Source organism: Alligator sinensis, unplaced genomic scaffold (genome assembly GCF_000455745.1).
Source record: "Alligator sinensis unplaced genomic scaffold, ASM45574v1 scaffold93_1, whole genome shotgun sequence".
NCBI classification, from domain to species: Eukaryota; Metazoa; Chordata; order Crocodylia; family Alligatoridae; genus Alligator; species Alligator sinensis.
The window spans coordinates 1589191-1604257 of NW_005842243.1; the positions used below are offsets into that span (position 1 = coordinate 1589191).

General features: G+C 43.9%; 1 protein-coding gene across 1 annotated transcript in view; it reads right to left on the reverse strand.

Annotated features, from left to right (window-relative positions):
* PCNX2 (pecanex homolog 2) overlaps window positions 1-15067 on the reverse strand; it is a gene marked incomplete at its 3' end in the record, with an annotated part of 251039 nt that overhangs the window by 110608 nt on the left and 125364 nt on the right. The window contains exon 20 of the mRNA XM_006027452.1: window positions 5487-5628. Within this exon, the coding sequence (XP_006027514.1) occupies window positions 5487-5628 (142 nt within the window). The remainder of the gene's footprint in view (window positions 1-5486; window positions 5629-15067) is intronic.

Here is a 15067-nt window from a genome sequence, read left to right on the forward strand (position 1 = left end):
CCGCATATCCTGCAGGGGCCCCACATTACCCGGCGCCTTCTTCATCCTCCCAATATATTTGAAAAAGGACTTTTTGTTATCCTTAATCCTGGACGCTAATCCGAGCTCTATCTCCGCCTTGGCCTTCCTAACAGCCCGCCTGCAGGCCCGAGCAGAGGAGGTATACTCCTCTTTGGAGATTACACCCCCCTTCCACCGGGCGTACGCCACCCTTTTGGCAAGCAGGCATTCCCGGACACCCTTGGTGAGCCAGGGGGGCTTTTGGACACTCCTGCCCGCCTTGCTTCTTGTCGGGATGGACACCCCTTGGGCCCCGAGTATCGTTTCCTTAAGGAACGACCACTCCTCTTGGACGCTGAGTTCCTCTGCCCTCAAGGACCCCAGTTCCTCTCCCACTAATCTCCTCATCTCACTGAAGTTGGCCCTCCTGAAGTCTAGGGCCACCACCTTGCTGCGGGCCCTTGACACTCTACGCTGGATGGTGAATTCCAGCACGCGATGATCACTATTGCCCAGGTGGTCAAGAACCTGGAGGCCTCTTACCAGGTCGTCGCCTGCGGCCAGGACCAGGTCCAGCAGAGCATCTCCTCTGGTGGGACTGTGCACCTCCTGAATCAAGTGGAGGTCCTGCAACTCGGCCAAGAACCTCCTGGAGCGGTCCGTCCCGGCTGACTGCTCCTCCCAGCAGATGTCCGGGTAATTAAAATCGCCCATGACAACTACATCCCTTGCTTTTAGTGTCTCTGCAAGCTGGCCTGAAAATTCCCTGTCCAGCTCCTCCTCCTGATTGGGGGGTCTGTAATAGACCCCCACCGTCAAATCCCTCTCGCCTTGCCCCCCCTGGATCTTGACCCAGAGCACTTCAGCTCGCCCTTCCCCTGACCCCATACTGCTGGCAGAGGATGTGTAGTGCTCCTTGACATAAAGTGCCACCCCCCACCTTTTCTGCCTTCTCTATCCCGCCTGTACAGCCTATAGCCCCTAATGTTAACTGCCCAGTCATGGGATGAGTCCCACCATGTCTCTGTTAACCCTACGACATCTGGATTTGAGCTAGCTATTCTGAGGGCGAGTTCCTCCTGTTTGTTCCCCAGTTCCTCCTGTTTGTTCCCCTTTTGGTCTCAAAATAACATGTCTAAAAAGGCCACCATCTTAATGGGGCTAAGCCAGGGTGGGCAAAATCCAGCCAACCAAGCCATTCTATCTCGCCCACAAGGCCCCTAAAAAATTTAGAAAATAAATATTTATCTGCTCCTGGCTTCCTGTTAAAGATGACAGGAGCCAGGGCAGTAGGACCCAGGGGGAGTCAGCAGTAGGACTCAGCATCCCAGTCCCATCCCATCCCCACCATTTCCCTGAATTCTTGCCCATGCACTGCTTCAGCACCACATGGCTCCTAGCTGCATCGTTAGACCATGGGAGCATGGGGCCAGGGATAGGAGGGGTGTGTGTGTGTGTGTGTGTGTGTGTGTGTGTGTGTGTGTGTGTGTGTGTGTGCGCGCATTCATAGGGTGAGTTCCACACACACACACATCCCACTATACACATGCACACCCCCCCTCGTACTGCCATACATGCAGACCCCTCCACCATACACCTCACACACCCCTGCCACCCTCTCCCCATGCATCCCCCACAAACCCCATACCTACCCACACTCCACATATCCATGTACACACCCACATGCTCCCTCACACCCCCACAGACACACCCATACCCTCCCCCATACCTCACATTCCCACACACCCTGACAACCCTATACCCACCCCTCACCCTCCCACAATATACAAGAGTAAGAGTTCATTTCACCTCTGTGTACACTACACAAACACATGTAAACTAGGGCAAAAATATTTTTTGAAATCAAATTAATGAATGTTTTAGATATTCACTTTTTAGAATATAATTTGGTATTTTTCTGGTTCCGAGATGGCAAAACCCCTTGCTGAACAGAGTATTTCCAGGGGCAAGGGCAGGGACTTCTGGTGGCAAAGGTCAGGGCTTAGGGGATGGGACTTCAGGTCACAATATGGCGACCATGGGGGGGCACCTGTCAAAGGGCAGGGCTACCCATGTGGCCCTTGACAGCTTGCCAAAACTTGGCAAGTGGCCCTCAGCCCAAAATAATTGCCCACCCCGGCTAAGCTGATAGTGCCGTTTCAGGTATGTCTATAGGGTACAAGTCAGTGTCATGCTGAGATGCCGTGCATGCTAGCTCTTAAACTAGAAGCAGCATAGCCATGTTAATGTGGCATGCCTACCGTTAAATTCTGCTGCTTTGTGCCCTGTAGACATAGCCTTAGTGAGAGCAGGGTAGGATACAGGAGAATGTAAAGTACATGGAACAAGACTATAAACTACCAGGCAGATATCCTGGTAAGTTCATGATGACAGAGAAATGCGGGAAAACTGAAGGAAGTGCAAGGGACTGTGAGGTGGAAAGGACAGAATGAAAGGGAGTGCTCATGAACGGAGGCAGCATAAAAGATGACTAAGATGATACATGGGAAAAAGGAGTGCTGAAGGAAAATGAGTTGCTGGGAAATGCAAGGGAGGAAAGAAAGTGATAAGAAAGGGGAGGAAATAGGCAAGTGGGAAGAGGATGGAGGAAGAATGAGTACTGCACAGCTACCATCCCGTCACTCTCCATTCTCTCTCTCTCTCCAAGACAGAAGGCTGCCAAGGCCTAGAATGGCTGCCCTCCATACCAAATGGGACAAGAAAGATGAAAGGCACATCTAGACTTCAATCCCAAGATGTCACTACCGCTCACGTGGATATATCCAAACTACCATATTTATTCGAATCTAAATTACCCTGAATTTAAGTTGACCCCTGAATAATTATTCTATATATGGAAAATTTATAAATTTGTTATAATTTTCCAGGTATAGAACCTAATTATTGCAGGGTTGTTTTATATCTCCCCCACCCTTACAACAAGGAAAGCAGTGGCTGAGGGGGGGTCATGTAGACACTCTTTGATCTCTGCCCCCCCCAATTCTTCCCCCTGCAGCCTTCTTGCCCTTCTGTCACCTTCACCCCCTCCACCAGCTCCCCACAGCCTCCCCCCCCACCTCCCTGCAGTCTCTGACTCTCCCTGCCCCTCTTACTGACTGCTTGGGCTCTTCTTTCCCAGAGCATAGCACATGGAAGTGCAGCCCTTGCTGCCCATGCAGCAGCAGTGGCACTGCTGATTTGCCAGGACAGGGGATGGAATTTTCTTGTGCTCTGTGCTCAGGAGGGAATCCAGCCCAAGCCTAAGCTGAGCTGCCTGACAGTAAGGGGGTGGGGGGAAGGGGGCCAGGAGCTGCAGAGGGCAAGTGGAGTGGGGGGCAGGAGGCTGCTGCACGTCTCGATTCTGACAGCAGCTGCCTGCCTCCTCCCTTCACTTGTACATGAATCTAAGCTAATCTAATGTATTTTCCCCACTCCCCATCCTGATTCAATAAATAGTAGCTTTAGGTCAAATACCAGTGGCCAGCTAGCTGCAGCAACATGGACCTCAGGGTTGGTTATCTCCCCAAATATTCATACAGATTTTTGGGTATATTCTGCAGCCCATACTGAGCCCCATGCTACCATGGCAAGACTGCTACCAGCACCTAAGCAAGCCAACTTAAAACTAATTTGAATATGTCTATATAAAAATCAGCAGTAATATCTTTGATTGAACTGTAGGCATAGTTTATGTGGACTTTATTCTGAAGAGGAGCCAAACATTGATTCTTTGTTTGTTTGTTTTTAAGTATTTTGATAAGCAAATTTAAAATCCATAAATGATCACATATACCTTAGAGAGTTGTGCCATTTCCCTAAAGGCTAAATGATCAGAAGGCTGACCCAAAAACGGTTTCTCTTTTTTTTCTTTTTTATCCCATGATTGCTGCAAGATCAACTTATGATTTTTGATTACTTGAGCTTGACAATGTTAAAGTGTGATTCTACTTTGAAAAACAGCTATGTAAAAGTAGTATCCTGTTACTCAGCAGATCAGCTCCTTGAGTGGGTTCTCAGACACTTCTGAAGATTAGTGGCAAATTAAATCCTGTCTGTGAGGTTTAGTAGCCCCATACAACCTATGCAGCTATGAGAATGACCTGGGTTTTATTCTGGGCAACACGCAGGCTTCCAAGTCAGTAGGATGTTGACCTCTTTCAGTCAGACTTAGCTCCCCAAGTGCCTGATTCATTTTTGAAAGTAGGCCATTCTGAAAATGTTGCTGTAAATTCCTACCAGTTAGTAGTCTGCAAGCTGAATGCAGGCAATGGATTTGAAAAAAAATTGTCAATAAGGGCATAGTTTGAAGGCAGCTGGGCTGTCAGATGTCACAAAGGGATGTACCCTTTTCATCTTGCAAAACCTCCCTTTTACAGATGATAGTGCACAATATGGAACTGCATAATATTAGTTTTTATTAAATGTTGTTTTAGAATAGAAATTCAAAATGCTCAGTTCAGGAATAATATGCAAACATGTACAGTTTATTTAGATGAAGCTCTTTGGGGCTACAACCATCTTTTTCTTATCTCTATGTAGTCCCTAGAAAAATGGGCCTGGGTCCCCTATGTATTACTATAATAAAAAGTAATCATAATTAAACTAACATCCATTCGTTGTATCTTTTTAATCTTGTTATATTGTAAAAAATATGTTCCATTTTAATGGAGCTTTCATCTTGAAAAATTATTTTAAACAACTAGCCTTTAATTTACTGTTATTCTGAAAAATCTCTGCTGAAATTCTGCACAGTAAAGACACTCCAGTCACTCCCGTTAATGTATGGCAGTTTGTAGGTCATCAAGTAAAGATCTCTACCATAAAAGGTTGTCTTCAAGGAACATAATAGAATACTGAGGAACAGCAGCATTTCCTTCCAATCAGAGATATCAGACGTGGAAAAAGCTTCTACTGTGTTTCTCATGTTCCTGTTAATGCAAGGCTACTCACCACTCTACATTGCTGAATGCTTTGTGCAGTCTAGCCTTCAATGGACTGTAGTGATGAGGTTTCCAAATATTTTACAGTTTCATAAACCTCACAGTTAGGATGTATTTTCTGATAGCAGCCTAGATTTTTCATTTTATCTCATTAATTCTAGACATCCCTGTTGTGTATACACCCGTCAAACACCTGCAGACTGTTCAGATACTATCTCCAGTTTTTAACTGTCATTTAGGTTTTCTACACATATTTGATTCTTTAATTTGCCTTTATAAATTTCAGTCTTTCTAGCCTCGGTCATTTTTTGTTACAGAAGTAGCTAAAACATCTTTTTTATCATATGCTAAAGTGGTTTCAACTTTGTTACTACAGTCAATAATTACCAGATTTAGTACTTATTATTCATTAGTTGTACAAAACCAAGCCATGACAAATAACTAGATTCATTTATGCAACACTAAACTTCATCATCTCTTGTGCATTAATCTAAATACAAAATCTTATAATTATTAATCTTGGGCTAGGAACTATAATCAACTTACTGTGTACCAAATTTCTTGTGTTTGGTAATTGAAAAAGCAGCGATGGTGAGGCCATTCAGTATTATTGCTGGATACAGGATGTATTTCTCAAAACACTGAAGCCACACATAGAGTCTTTCAAACCACATTAAATGAGCAGCATCTGAAATAAAAACCCAGATAACAGACCACGCTGTCAAATTAATACTTTTTTATACATACTGTATAAATAAAAGAGGAAAAACAAATGAGTTCTGGATTTCACATTGGTTAGTCTCATATGGTTGGCTTATCAATAATTTCCCTGCTACAACTGGTACATTAGTTACATGGTAGAACACCTAATGGAATGCTTAATTGTTTTACCATATAGTAGCCATGATGCTCTGTGGTTATGGATTCTATGCAAGTATTTTGCTTCTTATTATTGTATCCCCCAGCCACAGGAACCAAATTCTTTCCCCCTCCCCACCCCCAAATAAAAATAAAAAACCAAAACACAATAAAACTCCCCCTAAAAACCCAGCTCCTGGATACTGAAGCATGCATTACAAGCAAGGAAATACAGTAATAAGTTTCTGTTGCTTAAGCTTCTGCCAGGCAAAAGTAAAAGTAAAGTCTGCATGTGATTCACAGGAGGAGGGAAACAACAAACAGGCTCAGCTCCCTAGCTGCCACTTTTCAGTCACTACAAGGAAAGATCTTTTAAATTCATGCTGCCTTTCAAATACAAGGCATGTATCTTATTCCAGCGTATGCTGTATATGAGAAAATATGGGTAAATAAGGTAAGATGGTACATGCTAAAGGCAGATGCTTGTTAATGTCATATTTTTGGCTGTCAAAAACCTGTTATTTTTCATATTTTTGCCACTTTTCTGCTTTAAACTAATCTAATTATTAAACATTACTAAATAGATTGTACCCTTCAAGTGGCTGGGGTGTGGGTGGAGGGGCAGTATAGTTTATCAGACAGAGCACTAGCCTGGGTCTAAGAACAAATGGATTCTCTCTCCCAGTTTTGCTGGATAAGCTTGGACCAGTTACTCCACCAATCTGTGAATGAGTTTCCCCAATTGTAAAATGGGAATCAATATACAGACCTCCCTGGTAAAGTGGATCAGGCTTTGAAACCTAGCCATGAAAAGCATTAATATGGAAGCGAGACAGTATAACTGTTATCCCAAAGGAACCCTTAAAAATAAGCTGTTATAAAAAGGAGATAGAGCAGAAGCCAGACACAAACATATCTGATAAAAGCAGAACATCAGCGAAAGATTAAAAACCAAATTTTCCAACATTGGAGTACATGATACAAGAACAATCTTGTTTGGATATCAAGCACATTTCCATTTTTGCCATAGCATCATAATTACAATTGTGACAAATTGGCTATAATTAGTGTGAAAGTCAGTGTCAGCTAGCTTGGTGTGCCACCAGAGAGGTCTCACACCTTGTGAAAAATGTCTTTGTTGACTCTGTTTGGTCAGCAATTTTTCAGTCATGTGTTGTGATCTTTTAGGCCATGGTATCAATTTGAAAAAGTGAGCTTATGGGATTTCTGAACTTAGTGCAACCAAATTTTCAGCATCAGTGCAGAGGGTTGGGAACCTACAGCCCCTAGGCTGGAACTAGCCTGCAGAGCCATTTGAGCTAGCCCACAGACATGGGGCTTCAGTGACACTTGGTCAGGGGAGAAGAAGCCTTCGGCAGTAGTCACTTTCCTCTGCCATCATGGGAAAAAGTGCTAGCACAGGTGCTTTTCCTGTGCTGCTGCCAGAAAAGCAGCAGCAGGGACTGGGTCCTACAGCTTGACATCCCCTGACTTGGGTCAGTCTGGCCTAGAGCTTTAAAAGGTTGATGACTGCTGCTCTAGTGGATTTCTAACAAAAATGTTCATTTGGGATACAAGATCAACATGATAGTGCAATGGCAGCAGAAGATATGCTTTGTGTAGATCCAGCAGTGTTCTACCATTTATTAGAATCACCAGTTACTAGCAGCCAAGTGCTCTGCCCTCATGAGATTCTCATATGCACAAAGTACTGCGTATATACACTGGAACTAAAAAATGAGCAACGTTTTAATTACACTACACTACATATAAGTCACGTCTCATTATTACTGCACTGGTGAAGGAAGGGCAAGGTGAATGTGTGATATAAGCACGCTTCAGATTTAACTACACATGACCTTGCTCCCCAGGGGGGTAAAATTATCTCCAGTTTCTTTTGTTCAAAGACTACTTCAGTCAGCAACAGTGAGCTCATCTCACAGGCAGAATTCCACAGTCATGTACCAGTACATTCACTAGTTAGGAAATAAATGCTGTATGCAAGTGTTTCCCAAACCCTGTGCTACCTCTGCCCCTTCCACCCTGGCGTCAATTTGCCCAATGCCTGAGGAGGTGGGTAGGAGGCAGCAGCAGGGTGGCATGAGAATGGCTGACATGGGGGGTGCTGCCAATTGCCACTGCAATTTGTGCACATCCCTTGTAGGAGACGGTCATGTTTCTCCCCAGCAGGGCATAACCTACTGCTTGAGAAATACAAGTTTATGCCATTTAAAGTTTCAGGGAAAACATAGGTAACCAGAGGGAAGTTTTCTAAATAACACCCATATTCTGGAGAAAGTGGATTAATACTGAGCACAAGCAGTCAGGCTCATTGGAAAAACAGCCGCTCCAAACACAGATTTCAGTACTGACTCAAAAGTAACAATGCTACCTTCTGAATCACTGATATGCCTTCCTGCAAAAGGAGTTGGAAGGGTGGTCGAGAAGAGGGAAAGATGGGGAGAAGGGAGAACATACTGCAGGAAGATTGAGCAGATACATATTCTACATGGAGAAGATCAAAAAAGAAACCCTCCAAATTCTCCTTATTTAATGTACCTAGGATCTCTCATGGTTAAGATAACAGACTGGCAAAAAAAAGCTGTACATAGATTTCTGGGACTGCACATACCCTCTACTTGTTATAGCTTAAAATATTTCCTTTTGCTTTTGCACCTGAGGCTCAAATCCCAAGCTAGTCCTCATAAGTTCATACAAACAAGGTGATTTACATTTTGAAACCAAACTTTTGCACCCCACAGGTAGAATAAAACCATTGACAGGAATGATTGTAGTGATGCTGCAGGAAACATGCTTCTCCGTTCAGGGTTTCCAGCCACTTTATTTTACATGGGGCCACCTTATCCCCACAATAAACAAAACAAACAAGCATGCAAATAACAAACAAAACTCAAATCTGATGTCTTTCTTCAGACCTTGAGGAGAACCACACAGGCTTTGTACTTCTTCCTTAGCATCACAGTCTGTTCATCTCTCTTTCACACTGCTCCTGAGGCTTTTAACCCTCTTTATGGCTCCACCCTCATTTTCTAGTTATCAGTTGCAGCTGACTCCCAGCCTCCCAAATGTTGGACTTTTAACTGCCAGTCACCTATTGCTGGGTTTCAGCCTGTGAAGACTGAGCACCTCCTTATACTTCCCTTCTAACATTGCACATGAACTCAAAGAGAGGCTTTTCTGAGCACAGAGTGCTCCTGGATTCTGCAACACAGGCTCATCCACCTGCCCCAACCCAAAACTGAACTCTTTTGAGCAGCTACATGTTGAATGGACTGAAGAGAAAGTGGGGAGGATCAGTGTATCAAGACAGGTTAGAGAGGAGATGGTTGCAAGACTCAAGGAAGGAGGTGGTAAGGCCAGAAGAGAGTTTTAGCAATGTGGAAACAAAGAAGAGGTCAGACTACAAAGGGCATAGAGAAACAGATGGAATGATTTGGAAACAATATAGTAAGGGACAAGGAGGAAGGAAAGTTCTGAATGGTCTATCCCTCCATTTCCCCTCAGTTATAGACCAGAACAATGGAGCTACACAAAATGCAGGGAAAAGAGCAGGGCTTAAGAAAGAAGATACTGTTGCTAAACAAGACCATTTAAACTTGTGGCAGCTAGGACATACAGGCTAAGAACAGACATTCAAAAAGTCTGAGCTTGACTTGATTCAATCTTTGCAGGTTAGTCTAATCTGCCTAGGCTGAATCAGTTTGTAACCACACAGACATCCCCTCTGGACTGAAAGAATGCAGGCACATGCCTGCAGTGGCTCAGGCTAGAACCCGGGGGGCGCAAGAGCAGCCCTCCCTTCCCTTCTGTAGTGCTGAGCCATGGGGTGCATGGCCAGGCCCTAGCAGGATGCTCTAATTAGGGAGGGGTTCCTCCCCTCCCCCCTCGCTGCTCAGCCAGGTATCCAGCAGGGGTTTACACAGCATTTATCACCCCATCAGAAAAACAAAAGGGTCTCTCATTAGTTCAAGCTCTTCTTAAACAACTTGTTCCAATGAAGGAATGGAGGGACATTACAAGCTACCTGTTGATTAGCTCCAAAGAGCCCTAAGCCACAATCCTGTCTGCTTTTGTCCTGTCTGCCATAGCACAGACTGTAGCCAGCATGTGGTATGCTAGCTGATGCTGACAGGTGTCTATTTAAGGCAGAGGGGAGGGGGAATCCCTGCTTTACCAGGGAGTGGTGAGAGGGACGGGGGAAGCAGGAGGAAGCCAGGCAGACCCTGCTGTACCTGCAGTCTCTGCCAGAGCTACAGTCAGGAAGCAGAGGGGAGGGGCCAGCCCTGCTGTGCTGGTACAATGAGCAGAGACCTGCCCAGCAAAGCATCTGGGATTCTGGGGAACTCTAATTTAATTTAGACTAGGAAGGGGTCTGGGACAGATGTCGCATAAACCAGTTTGACCCAAATCAGTTAGGTCTGATGCTACATACAGCCAAGTTTATCTCAAACTGGCTTCAGCCATTTTCAAACTGGTGTATGTACACTGAACATCTGTTCTGTTACAGGTTTAAACCAGTTTCTGAGCACTTAAATCAATTTATGTGTAATGTATGTCCCTAGCCAAAAGGTAAACATGTTTAGATGGGTGAATGAATAGATGGAGACAAACTGGGAATAGACGGTATACATGAGAGGGTACAAAGAAAAAATGACTGATGGCTCATCTGCAGATAAGATCACCCAAAGAGGCAAGAAGAAATGCCTAGAAAGAGACAGAGAGGAAGGAATGACAAGGAAAATATGACCAACAAGATCAAAAGCAGGAGAAAGGTAGAGGGTACAGAAAAGGCCTCAAGATCTAGCCTGAAAAGACGAGACATGCTAGCAAAGGCAAGGTCAATGGAGTAGAGGAGGTAGATTAAAGAGGCCCCAGGATGGAATGAAAGGAGAGGAGCTCAAAGTAGCAGCTGCAGATTATATGTTCAGGAAGCAAGAGGGAAAGGCAAAAGACAGGAGTCAGTGGTAATCAGAGACACAAGAAATATTATGGGTGGACAGCTTGGGGATGGAGAATACCAAATCATTCTTGTATTGTAAGAAAAGAGAGCTACAGAACTGTGACAAGCCAATTAAAGGGTGACAATGAAAGAAAGTAGGGAAAAGAAAGTTATGAGATTGGAGACCAGATGAGAGACAACATTAATCTTACTAGAAAGAGAAGAGAGAGCATGAAAAAAAAGAGTAGGGGGGAGTTAGAATCTTGTCAATCTTCTCTCTCAAAATGTCAGTAAGAGGAAAAAAGCTGGAATTTTCAGAGGGAAAATGCTTACATAACCTCTTTCATCTAAAGATCTCAATGCTTCATAAATGTACTTGCTTTCTGGTGCAATACTAATTATTATTAATATTAGTAGCAGCATATACATAGACCTTTTTCTCTAGTGATCTTAAGGCATTTTATAAAAATATCATTATTCCCAGGTTGCCAGTAGAAACTGAGTCGCAGAGAAATTAAATGATTTGCCAAAAGCCATGCAGTTAATCAGTGGCAGAGTTGGGAATAAAACATACCAAAGCTTCCTGACTTCTACTTTTATCCACTGATACTGCTGTTTCAGGGCATGATTAAGGAATAGGTAATGCAGGCCTCTGACATATGTCTTTGTTCTTGGGTTGTATGAGTAGAGCAGACTCTTGAAATACTTGAAAACATGTCCTAAATGTAATCAATGCAGAAGCAAAGAGAGCTGGTTAGAGAACGATAATTCTGTCTCATAAATTTTTGGTCTAAGTACAGACATTCAGGGGTGTTAGTGGGAGGTTAAATTGGTTCAAAATGGCTGTCCAATATCAGGTAAGTCAGGATGGGGGTGGGGGGTAGCAGGGAGATTGAGGGTCCAGCAGGCTGGATGGGATTGGGGCTCTCTCCTGGGGGATGGGGGAGGCATGACTGTGAGGGGTGGGGAGGCAGGTGTGACCCATGGTTGGGGTAGAGAGCACAGGCAGGACCCACAGGTGGGGTGTGGGGGTAGGCATGACCCATGAGGGGGGCAGGCAGGACCTGTGAGTGGGGTGGGAAAGGTGTGACCCATGGGTGAGGAGGGGACAGGTGCAACCCACAAGGTTTTGCTGGGGTTCAGGAGTGTCTGACAGGATCAGGAGGGTTTGCAAGTTGCATGGGATGGCTTGGGGGATCAGGGGCTACTTTTAGCACCTCGCCCCCCTCTCCAGCACACGTACACCCTCATCTGTCCCATCCCCCCCCACACTGGGACATACTTGCTTGGCTCCAGCAGCAGTGAACGCTGATAAAAGCAGCTGCACCTGGAGCAGCTTGTGGGATGGAAGTTGAGAGTGCTGACTGGATTGGGGAAGCAAGCATCCGGGGAAGGATGAGAGGGGAGGCAGGGGCAAAAAATAGACAAGTGTGGGGGAAGGGGGAGTGAAAAGAGCACCCCCAGGGTGGGTCCAGTGGCTGGGTTTTCCCAGCCCCGGGGCTGTACAGGGGAAGTGGACAGAAGTTCCATGCACCGATTTGACCTAAATTGAATAAGTTTAATACTACATAGATCCAGGTTTATCTTAAACCGGGTTCTCCAATTTTTAGACCAGTTTGTATGCATGGAACTTCTGTACAGTTACAGGTTTAGACTGATTGCTGGTCACTAAGACCAGGTCTGTAAGTGTAATTGGCACTGGGATGAACTACGTTTAAATCAGGTGGCCATTTTGAACCCAATTTAACCTCCCCCAATGTTTGTACTTGGCCTTAAGGTTTCAAACTTGGTTTTTGTTCCATATTGGAACAAAGGCAGAACATTTGGAATGTGTCAACAAAAATGGTATAGTGTTAAAATATCTGTTTTCAGATTGGAACCTGAGCTTTCCAATTCAGGACAGTGTGTGTGTGTGTAGGCCAAGGCCTTAACCACAAAGCTGTACAGTTCAAGGATCTCTTCCTCTCTTTTTCAAATCTTTCCAGTAAAGTTTTTGGGGTAATCAATGTGTCTCTGAATATTTGGCTTCAGATAAACACCATATTTTGGGAAGATGATTTTTTGGCAAACATGTGCTGACCTGTTCTAGACACAACTGATGACCCAGCAGATAGCCAGAGTTAAAAGCATGAACTGTTGTGTTCTCTCTCTGCAGAGTTGATATGACTCTCTGCTATGTAGACCTCTGCCAACAACAACTGAAGGTGACTCTGTGGGTGTGACAGGAGAAGGAAAATAGAATGGTCCTAGTCCATCAAACCAAATAGATACCAACTAATCTCTTGCATAAATGTTTGGTTTCCTACAGGCTACTCCAAAAGGAAAGCGGTGTCCCCTCCCCCTCATAATGGGTGCAGCACTGACACAGATAAGCTGCCAGGACACACAGGTGAAGCCATGAGTTGTGGCACGCTAGGATTACCTAGCTCTGACCTTAGACTGCTTCTTGTATCTCTGCATAGGCTGTACAGATCTGTACAACAGAAGTTGCTGGCTGCACTTAGTGAAATAAGGCTAGGTGATAGATTAACTACCTTGTAAGGGTGTAGTGGGAGGCATTATGATAATAGTTATTTTACAGAGGTATAGGGAGTCCAAATGGCTTGTCCAAAGTCAGTGACAGAGCCCAGAACTGATTTATGGAAGCTAAATCCCTAGTCACTTGCTCTAATTACAAACAATCATTCTCTCTCTGGGGGGCTCTTTCAATTTTCAAGAGCAGAAAGACATCTCAAGACCCAGCAGCTTTTCCTTAAAGTCTTCTAAATAAAATGGAGCTGGTCCTTCAGACATTCCTCCATAGCAAGGATTATACAAATTTTCTGTCAAACCTAGACTAGGAAGACTTTGCATCAACCCAAGAGATCAAAGAGAGATCAGCTGCTGTAATATACGACTCTGGGCACATTGCTGTAATGTTTAAACTCAATACAGACTATATAAACATATTAGAAAATAATCTGAAAATACCCTAGTTCTACCTGACTGACCCAGAGAACTGTTCATTAGAGTGATGCCGCTGAGCCCAAAGAACAAGCAAATCAGTCTGGATTAGCCTGGCCTCAACCTTTTAAAAAGCTGAGTCATTGTCTTTAAGAAAAGGATGTTTTTTCAGTGAATGAAGACAGATTTAATCAGGACAAATGCAGATATCTTTGAGCAGTCTGTTTTGATTAAATTCATGCGGCATAACAACAAAACCAGAGTATTCACAGAGTTGCTGATTATTAAGCAGATGAACCCTGTATGAACAATAAATTTCAGCTGGAATACAATCATTAATTAGATTTGCATTTCTAGCACACTTTCTTTGGCATACTGCAATAAAAGTTAAAAGGCAACCTTCAATCAGGTCTCTGGGGTGCTTCTGCATACCCAAGTTTGAGATTAAAAGTAATAGTTTTGAAGATTGAGTTTGCAGAGAGGTTTAAATCCTTAATGCATGCTTTTGCAGACAGAAATCTGAATCCTTCTGTTGTCTAGTTAAAGAGACTGAGGTCCCCCAGTAGTCTGTGTTCTGACAATGTTGTCTTCAAACACCTCAAGAATATATATTGAGGATGATTAAGGCATAAGATCCATCAAAATATGACAAGCAAATTTCTGGCTGGGAGCAAAGACAAGACTGAAAAAAGCCATAATTCTGAAAGCTGACTAGATTGCTTGCTGAAAAGAACTGCAGAAGAACTGGAAAGCAGTCCCTGAGATGCTAAAATATTTACAGCTATTCCTACATATCAAGGCATCACCTGCTGAAGCCTGCAGATACTAGCAAGACCAAACTATCAGTAAAGTTGCACTGTTCCATTAAACTTTAACATTCCTCTTGAGATGCTATGCAGGAGATCAAAAATTACAGATTTCAATATCCATGCCCTTCAAATTGTATAATATATGTAAGTCTGAGAGTAAAAACAGTTCTGCCTCAAATTGTTAAATAAGGAAATCTCCTAGCAATTAGGCTAGCTTTTAAATACAGCCGTCTTCCATACAGACTACACCATAGCGCGCACAGTATAAAAGAGGTTGTGATGTACAAGGGTTATTTCAGTATTGTGAGAGGTGTGGAAAAATAGAAGTGGTTGCATTTTAGACTGATAGTTGCTGTGCCGCTGGCAGCACAGCCAATGACACTACCCTGTGCCTGGCTGCCACAGGATGTTCAGGAGTCACGTTACGCCTCTAGTTAAAAACTGTAGCTCAGTCATCTCAGGCTACAGCTACTACAGGTGCACCAATTAACAGGTGCACCAATTAACAGTTCTATTCTATTCTAAAAATGAATAGAAAGTATGGATGGCTGCTGAAC